Below are 10109 nucleotides of genomic sequence, written 5' to 3' on the forward strand. Positions count from 1 at the left end.
AGTGATCTTGAAGAACCTTTCTTTTATGTGTTTGCTTAGCTGTCTTTTAGCACAGCTTTCCAGCACTTTTGCTTGAGGGGGGTTGGAAATGTGGCAGACTTTGCCAAGATTGGAGGAATGAGTATGTGTGCTTTAAGAATATTGTTGACTTGGCAAGTTTTGAGACACTCAGAAACTACCTCTAGCCTAAGGTATGAGTTGATTACATAAGATAGATGAAGATATATTGTTCACAATAGTGGCTTGGATGGGGGTCAGCAAAACGGGGGTGGTCTGAAGGTAGAGGGAGTTTTTCCTAAAACATATTCAGTTATAAGTTGAACAGAGGTGCACTCATCTGTAGGTGTAGCTTTCCACATGAAGAATTGATGCCACAATGCGAGAGAGAGCTGAATTTCTATTTTCTATGAAGAAATTGAAGAGTTTGTCACAAACCTCTTTGTTACTGTGGAAAATGATAGAGGGCATTTTTAGAGTTCTTCAAGATGTTAATCAACTTCCTAGATTTAATTTCAGGAATATTGAGTTCTGTCTTAGCTTTGAGAATATGGTAATTGTGTTTGCTGCATTTGATTCAAAGGTTTTCCAGGATTTCCTTAAAGTAAAGTAAGAGCCATTCATTTATAACTTCTTTTTTGACAGAGCTGTAGTTCCCTACTAGTATGATAGTGCCTTTATAATCCTGTGAATTCATTAGCTTTAGGGTAATTTGGGATTGTTGTTCATTGTGAACCCTAGGCTTGCTTTCTTTGTTTGCTTACAGCTGGACGTTCTGCTACCTACCAAGAAGAAAGAAACCAGAAGTTGGTCCGACTAGTCCATCGGGGGTGACTTTCAATAGGGTATTTTTTGCTAATGAGGAGGTCGAGGATAGATTCTTTTCTGATGGGTAGGTTTAGAGTAGAACTGTTTGAGGTTGGTGTTAGTACAAAAGATGGCTAGTTGGGGCATGGCTGAATCAGATTCATCTCCCCAGGTTAAGTTAAAGTCACCCAGAAAGCTGCTATTGAAGCTTTTATTTGATATTTCATTTATTAGATCTTTAAGATGCTCAGTGAAGAGCATATTATTCCCAGGAGTGTAGATGACCTGGCGTCTTTTGGCATGGTTTCCCTTAACTTTTTGCTTTCTTACCTCCTGCTTTGACTGTGTGCTGAACTTCACTTTTTCTGGCTCAAGGACCCTGTGCACTTTTTCACTGCTGACCAGTGCTAAAGTGCATGTGCTCTTTGTCTAAAATACAATGGCTTTTGGTTTCTCCATGATTGACATATTTAATTTACTGATAAATCCCTAGCAGAGTGCACTACATGTGACCAGGGTCTGTAAATTAAATCCTACTAGTGGGCCTGCAGCACTGATTTTGCAACCCACATGAGTAGCCTTTCAAACATGTCTCAGGCCTACCACTGCAGAGCCTGGGTCGCAGTTTTAACTGTCAAGCCGACCTGGCAAGGTCACCTACCTTTACCTTTATTACATATTCTTCATCCTTAAGGTAGACCTTACATAGCCCCTTGGGCAGGGTGCAGCATATTTGAAAGGTAGCGCATGTCTGTTTGAACCTTAAATGTACTGGTAGTAAAAACCTGCTAAAATTGTTTTTCACTACAGCAAGGCCTATCTTTCATATAGGTTAGCATTGGAGCTGCCTTGTAAAACTTTATAAGTGTAACTTCCAATTGGAAAAAGATAGGAGGAATACGTATGGTGTTTATGGATTCACAATCTGAAAACACAACTGTTTGTGAAGTTCTTTTAAAAAAAATTGCAGGCCAGAAAATGCCGCTTTCAGAAAGTTAAGTATAAGGCAACAATATCTCAATCGGATTCAATTGGACAGCAGATATATTTGCATGTGCATTACATTACAAAGGATCTGGAAAAGAAAAAAGAGGCTCACAATTTTTTGGTTTTTGAAAGTGCATATAGCATCATATATTTGAAAGGCAATATTGGCAAAACAATCAAAGAGAGTAAAATAGTCAACAGCACTTATGGCAAGTAATGCGGTGGCAACCCAAGGGGCTTTGTGCACTAGGTGACAAACAGTGATGGCGCGAGTGACATCAGGGTAAAAAAACAGCGATTGGCGCAGACAAAGACATTTTTTTAACACAATATATACAGATTGTGGGTTCCTCCTTTATGAATAAGTAATAGTAGTTAGTTTGAGAACCAAAGTAGGTAATGCGCCATGAGTTGCGCTGCAGTGCGGGTCGTCGGCATTGCGATCCTATTAATTTCGGATCTTCATCAGGACCGGGTTGCCGAATAATGGAAGTGAGGGTGCGTTCTGGTCCAGAAATGGATCCCCGTTGTGGTGGGGACAGAGGCGAGAGGATCCTGTGGTGGGGGGTGATCCAAGGGTGTCAAAGTGTGAAGAACAAGGTGGCCTAATGCGGGAGGAAGAGGAGGTCGCCGGAGTAGTGGTGTAACCTCGAAGTAGACTCGGCAAGTCATGGGAAGGATGGGCGAACGGAGCCCCGTTCAGGCGGGATGGGATTAAAACAGGGCTGGGCGATCCGCTGAATAGTCCCGGTGCAGGCACTGTCGGCGTGTGGAGTGAGCTCCGTCAGAAATCCGGCGGTCAGGGAGCGGTCAAAGGATCTGACTAGTAGATCGGGATCTGCTGCTTGACCGGGTGAACAGGTCCAAGCTTTGGGATATTCTTGGGGTAATGAGACTGCCAGCTCAGTTGACCATTTTTCTTAGAGCTCTACACGCGGATGTAAATGCCTGCTTTAGATTTGGTAGATAGGAGGAGTCAACTAAATCTTTTATTTTCCCATGGGCGGTTGCAGGGATATGTTTTGGCACCGATATTGTTTCTGTTATATATGAATAGCCTTAACAACTACCTGATTGAAAATGGGGTTGATCTGCCCAGGGTAAAGTCTGTCAGCATGCCTACCCTGCTATGCACCATCAACGCCGTAATGGTGGTCTGAACGGCTAATGGGTTAAAACTCCTGGTTGACAAGTTTGTTAAGTTCATGGATGACCTGGACCTAGATACAAACATCTCAAAGACTCATTCTGTGGGAGGAAGAAAAATATAAAAGGGCACAAAGTTACTAGGGTTTCTACCTTTCCCTACTTTGGGGTATCATTTGACTGACAGAATAACTGGGTTTCATGCATTTCCAGTTGCTGCTCCAAGTTCACACAAGCTTGTTGTGCCCTAGTTAGATTTTTACTGTTGGTGGTTCACAAGCCTATCTTGCCCCTGCTGCGAATCTACACAATTAAATGTCTCCTAGTCCTGACATACAGTGCACCCATTTGGGGGTGCCATAGGTGGAGGGCGCTCTAGCTTGAAGAGGACCGATTTTGTAGAAAACTTCTGGGCTGAGGCCAAACAGTTCCTCAATTGCAACCCATGAGGAACTGGCTTTGGACTATATGGAGGATCAGGTTAAACTGGCTCCACTGTTACTTTGGATATCTGTTTGGGTCGACGGGAGACTGTTGTTCAACAGGAGTGTGTTTGAGGACTGCCTGGAATGCACGTATGGCCATAAGATACAGTGGATTAATTATATAAGATCTGTTCCCGTTCCCTAGAACGCATGGATATTTTTAAGCAGCCACACCTCCTTAAAAAGGGCGATTGTGGTCTTTTTAAGTAACAAATTTGTAATATAGGTGATAGGGAAGCATGGGCATTGGAGAAAAAATCCAACAGATCCTATCTACTGCTGAAGTCAGCTGATGGCTTTAAACCATATCTCACAACAGTCAAATATCCCAGGGACAGATCCCTACTTACTAAATTTCGTCTAGGTACTATTCAGACAATTATCTGTTTCCCTCTGGGTCAGTTCGATCCCGATGCACTTTTAACTTGCCCTTGTGATGACAGTTCACCCCAGACCTTGATACACCTGGTTTTATTCTGTAAATACTATGAATTCTTGCACAAAAGTTATTTAATACCACTTTGAAAAGCGAGGGGTTTTACCCAATTCGCCCTGCCTTTTTACATTTACAGTTATTACCTCATCAGGTGGTGATGTTGGAGGTCACTGGTTATTTAAAAGGTGTCTTACACTAGAATAAAATAATGTGGACCTACTAAACAATGACGTTTAGGTTAGGCTGGGCTGTTAAATTTTCAAGGTACTTAAATGCTCACACATTTTTTCACAATAAATTGTACCATGTCATGCTTAAAAAGGCTTTTTAATATTTTAATGTGGCTTTTATGTATATGTTTTGATCTTTTATGATTATGATATATAATTGAATAAAGATTAATAATAATAATATAGATCTAATTCAATTTAATTGTTACTTGGGTGAATGATTAATGCATTTTTTAATTTTTCTACCACCGTCCATAGGCCATTTTTCACTTCTCACGACATAGGCTGATGAATGCAGAGAGAGAAGAGAAGATATTCACTCCTTGAAACCCTTGGCTCATAAGTGACCAGGCCAAAATCCATTCTGTTTCCAGATGTGCTACAAATTGTACTATTGTTTTGATGGGGCAGAATTTACTCTTCCTCTGTGGTGGTTGCAATACCCGTTTCTGAAATAGAGACACTCCTAACAATAATCTAGGGTTATTTCCTGTTATTTCTATCATAATTGATGCATAATAATTAGACTCAGCCTTTTACTTAAAAATGATTTGGAGACATTATTTATGTTCGAGGACATTCAGAGGTTATATGCCGCAAACAAAATGACAGTAAAAGCTATTTTCTGCAGGTGAGCTGGGGCATCAATATTACATACCTGATGACAAGCTTTTGACGTAATAAGAAAATGATCCAGCAAGTACATCCTTAAAAAAGGAGGATGACTGAATAAAATATGCCTCGTTGAACTTCCGTGCATCAGAACACATTTCACGGAACTTCTTCAGGTCCATAGCGGAGTCCATTTCTCAGGGGCAGCCTTCTGCAACCTTCTGCCTGTGCTACGTTAACCCAGACTAAGTAGTCAGAAATCTGTCACTGAAATACTTCCAGTGGGGGCGATCACACGCTAGCATCATGCCCTGGGCAATGTTTGCACAGTTTACTCTATTTTCCTTCAAAAATAAATTTCCCATCGGTTAACTTGACTAAACCTGTTCCCACAGCCAGGTCCTGCTTTGTTTGCTCTACCTTCTGCCTGTGCTCTGCTTATTGTGATGCACATCCAGGATGTTGACTCCTGAGCAGCGTACCCAGGCCAAGACTCCTGAGCAGAGTATACAAGCCAAGCTTCTTGAGCAGTGTGTCCAAGCTAAGACTCCTGAGCAGTTTTCCCAAGCCCAGACTCCTAAGCAGTGTACCAAGCCATGATTCCTGAGCAGTGTGTCCAAGCCAAGACTCCTGAGCAGTGTGTCCAAGCCAAGCATCCTGAGAAGTGTGTCCAAGCTAAGCAGGGACTGGTGCCTTGCCTCTGTGACCTAAGTGTGATCATCTAAAGAGTTGTAATACAAATCAATGACACTTGCCAACACTTGTATTGATGAATGAGAAACAATGGGACTGCCATGCCCATGGTTTGGCAAATCTACTTTGGGTCACACATAGGTCCAGTATGACACAATGTTCTTTAACAGGTTGAGGACGCCTCGTCTAGCGTCGGTTGATGGATTTGTGTGAAACTCAACATATCAAGACTCAGATAAATGTGGTAAGTGCCTGACAAGTTTTCTGGAGCACTGTAAAAATATGCCAGAGTTAGTAGCAAATACATTATTTTTGACTTACGCCATCCATTTACCTTTTCCCTCAGTTGTATGTCTGGAGTTGGGGATCTCAGGCCAGATCCTCAAGAGGGGCTCATCAGTGCTTCCCTCTCTTCCTGGCATGAGGGGGGCTCCTGAGGATAACACTCTGCCCTAGGGTGGGGATCTCCAGGCCCTTTCAGCTTTGGGGATGGGGCCCCTCACACTGCCGCTCCCAGTGTTAAAAATGGAGCATGTTCCTTGTAGTGACCCCCAGACACTGGCTCACCCCGGGGTAATTTTAAAGAAATCAGTACAATGCTTTTTGTTTCTCCAAGGGTCGAATATAACAAACCTTAAAACAGTCATAAATGTGGGCCCCCCCCCTGGGCTAATTTAGACACTTGAAGGCTCATTTTATACTGCTGATGAAAAGCTCCATGTTGGACTTGGCTTTCCCCCCTGAAATTTTTCGCTTTTTGCCCCCCTAATTTGGAATGTCTACCCCATGGGATTAAACCTGTAAAGGCCATGAGTGGTGTGAGACACCTTGTTAAATTGTAATGCTATGTAATGGTGTGAGCACTTGTAAATTCCCCCCATTGTAAAATGCACCTGACTGAAATGTACTGTGTTTAAAATGGATGCCATGGCCATGGGTTTTGCCACTGGACTGCCATAGGTCAGCGGTCTAGATAATATTACCCAGCTACCCCTAGCTTTTGGAGGGAAAGCCTGGCACCCAGGGTGCTCAACCCCTCCCCTTGGACCACTTTAGGCCAGTTTTGACAACATTCTAGAAGGTTCTGGCACTGCCTGGGAGGAGGGTATAAGTAAGGGGGATGTGCCACCAGAGAGTCAGTCAGAGCTGGGACAAGAAAGAGAGGGGACCTGCTGCGAGGTGCTACCGCCACAAGGGCCTGTGAAATGGGCCCTGCACCCCTAGAACCCCCCCCCTCTACTGTCCCCTGGGCCCCTGACAAGGGAGGGCCCCTACCCAGGTCACTGACGCTGTTTGGACCGGGTACCACGCCAGCACTGCGTGAGGAAGCGCCCAGAAGGTGAGGAGTGGGACTGTCTACCCCCTCTTGTGAAGCTGTGGCCCTCTGGGAGCAATGGGCTGTGAGGAGCCTACTGGGAAGTGCTGTAGACTGCTGCCTTACATTGACCGAAATGTTATTTCCTCATGTAATTCACTGCTTATTCCTGCTGGAGGAAGTGTTTTACCCTGGCATAAGTAGTTTTATTCTGGCCTGGTATTTTCAGGTTACCTGTCCAGGTGCGATGCGCTCCTGCGCCCAGTGTTCCTTGTAGGCGGATTATCCTGCTAAGGTGTGTGCCGAATGTTAAATGCATTTAGGCTGTTGTGATATACCCACAGGAATGATGGAGTAGACCGGGTGGTGCCCTTTTATTGCAGGTGTGCCCCGAGGCTGGCCTGACATGCTGTTCCAGGCCCCTAGTCACATCCCCTGTTAAGGAGCAAGCCTTGCTGATTTGTTACAGGTGCTCCTGTCTATTATGTGCTATGATGCCCTGATGTTTTCCCTTACAGGGGTCGTGTTGGAGTTATAATGCAGGTTATGTATGTATGCTAATGTTGGATCTTACAATTTCAGCCTACCACTAAGGATGAGAGCCTGAGTGGGCCCCGCCAAATTTGCCCCAAGTTGAATGTTAATTTAATCATCTTCTTTATTTCAGCCATGGACTTACGGACTCAGCCCTTACTTCCCATGTAAATAATCCCACCTGATACACTTGGCTCTGGTGCCAGTTGGCGCCGTGTTATGATACCACTGTTGATGCATTTTTGCTTTGCAGGTTGGAGATACTAAACTTCTTAATTTTCCAACTCAAACTGGTGTCCTGCCTCTGTTGTGGTGTGCCTGGCGTGCCGTCTGTGGGTACTGCGTGAGTGCTTCACATCTCCTCCGAAGTTTGGCCTGCGCGCTTGGTTACATGCTACCCCCTTGGAGATCTGGTAACCCCATTTCTTACACTCCAGCTACCAGAAGAAGATTCAGCAGGCCTTCTGGCATAGAAAGCAGTGCACTATCTCTGTCAGAGTGAACCACAAAATTCACTAAATGAATCGATACTGAACACTCTGGGAGCTTGACAAAAAAGCAGTCTGGCTTAACTTAGAGGCAATGTGTAAAGTATTTTGCAGCACAAAAGCAGCAATAAAGTGAAAACACAACCCAAGAAAAATCAACACCAATACTCCCTGAACTGGGTACAAGCTGTATCTAACTGGTGGTTCTTATTTGTTAAGCCAAAGATGAGCAATGTAACATCAACATCAGCATTATTACATATAAAAGTACTCCACTGCATAATAAATTGGCGGAAAGGCAGCAGATTACTGCCGTCATTTACAAATGAACGTAGTCATTTGAGAGCAGTTCCCATTTTGGCAATTCTAAAGATTAGTGATAATGTCACCCCACACAATCATAATCCAACAGTTTATAGAGGTCATCCAGAATAGAGAGAACTACCAATTCAGTACTTAACTTGGGTAGGAAGCCAGCCTAGCAGAATCTAAGATATGGCTGTGCTCTGCATACCTGTTTGGTTATTTTCTATTTTTGAATGTGTGTATCAAAGGTTACATTAGGGTGAGAGGAGGTCTGCCACTCTTTCACAAGGATGATGTCATCAGTGATGTCATCAGTGATGTCATTTTAGATGTCATCGGTGATGTCATGAGTGATGTCACTGACCATGTCATGAGTGATGTAATATTTGACGTCATCAGCAGTGCATTGCAGGCGTGCGAGTTATAGTTAGCTGAACTAACTCTAACGGGTGAATTTCAATGGTTTTGTATGAGTGAAATGTCCAGCCAACTATAACATGTGTGAAACCTATGGTTTTTTTCAGTGAATTTCCAAGGTTTTTTAAATGCTAATTCCTAACTATAAGGTGGCTGAAACCTATGTTTTTTTCAGTGAATTTCAAAGGTTTTGTAAATGATAATTTTTAAATGTATTAATTGTTATACTTTTTTATACTAATTTACTACATTGTTTTAAAGCATTTATTTTTAGAGATTTTATTTTTTTAATTACATTACATATTTTTTATATAAATTGAAAAAAACAATTTTTTTTAAATATTAAAAATGTAATATGTTTTTTTTTATTCATATTTTTTAAAATGTATATATATTTTATATAGCAGGTAATAATATCCTATGGAAGAAAATTCAAGTTACTGGTAAGTACGGTTAAAATTACTTTTCAGGATCAGTACTGGGCTGAAAGATGCAGCACTGAGGTCTCTCCTGATAACAGGTGAGTAAATAGGAATTCGTAGTTCGGCAGATTTTAGAGGAATTTTTTAAAGTTCCAAAACTCCACACTTAGAAGAATTTCCAAGTGAAACCAGTCAATATTAGCCTATGGAAGGAAATTCAAGTTACTGTAAGTATGGTTAGAATTACTTTTCAGGATCCGTAGTGGGCTGAAAGATGCAGCACTGAGGTTTCTCCTGATAACAGGTGAGTACATCGGAATTCGGAGTCGGCTGATTTTAGAGGAATTTTTTAAAGTTTCCAAACTCCACACTTAGAGGAATTTCCAAGTGAAACCAGTCAATCTTAGCCTATGGAAGAAATTCAAGTTACCGTAAGTACGGTTACAATTACTTTTCAAGATCAGTAGTAAGCTGAAAGATGCAGCACTGAGGTCTCTCCTGATAACAGGTGAGTAAATCAGAATTTGTAGTTTGTCTGATTTTAGAGGGATATTTTGCTCAATAGTGAAGGAAGGGGGCGGGTCCTGAGGTTACATGTGTGCAGACACGCACCATGGCGCGTTTTATGTTGGGGAATTAATTCCTCTTCAAGCCAGAGGTCCCCTAGGGGCCAACTAGCCCACCAGGTACCTCCAGTATGGACCAGGGAGCTGGGTTGCAGGGGGGTGTTAAGAGGCCATGCCCCTTTTTACAACACTCTACAATGCAGCTCCGTGGTGCTTACTGGAGGTACCTGGTGGGCTAGTTGGCCCCTAGGGGACCTCTGGATTGAAGACACATTACTTAAAGCCCCGCCCCTTCCCTTCACCACTGTGCAAACGCACCCTGTGGTACATTCTAAGTTGGGGGATTAAGTCCCCTTGAATACTGGGGTTCCCTGGGGGCCAACTAGCCCACCAGGAACCTCCAGTATGCCCAGGGGGCTGCATTGCAGAGAGGTGTAAAAAGGGCCATGGCCTCTTTACACGTCTCTGCAACGCAGGCCCCTGGCACATACTGGAGGTTCCTGGTGGGCTACTTGGCCCCCAGGGACCCCCAGTATTCAAGGGGAATAACTTCTCACTCTGCAAATGTGCCAGGGGGCGCATTTGCAGAGTGGTGCAGGGAGGGGGTATGGCCTCCTCCCCGATCCCAGTTTTTTGTATTTTTTTTAAGAAGGGGGGCTGTGTAGCCC

At 43.3% G+C, this 10109-nt stretch overlaps 1 protein-coding gene across 1 annotated transcript in view; it reads right to left on the minus strand.

Moving 5' to 3' along the window:
* The window catches only part of LOC144826940 (indolethylamine N-methyltransferase-like), a 56036-nt gene extending 51105 nt beyond the window's left edge, over nt 1-4931 (minus strand). The window contains exon 1 of the mRNA XM_078685401.1: nt 4747-4931. Within this exon, the coding sequence (XP_078541527.1) occupies nt 4747-4894 (148 nt within the window). The 5' untranslated portion in view covers nt 4895-4931. The remainder of the gene's footprint in view (nt 1-4746) is intronic.
* Between the last annotated feature and the right edge of the window lie 5178 nt (nt 4932-10109).

This window comes from Lissotriton helveticus, chromosome 4_1, assembly GCF_964261635.1.
Source record: "Lissotriton helveticus chromosome 4_1, aLisHel1.1, whole genome shotgun sequence".
NCBI lineage: Eukaryota > Metazoa > Chordata > Amphibia > Caudata > Salamandridae > Lissotriton > Lissotriton helveticus.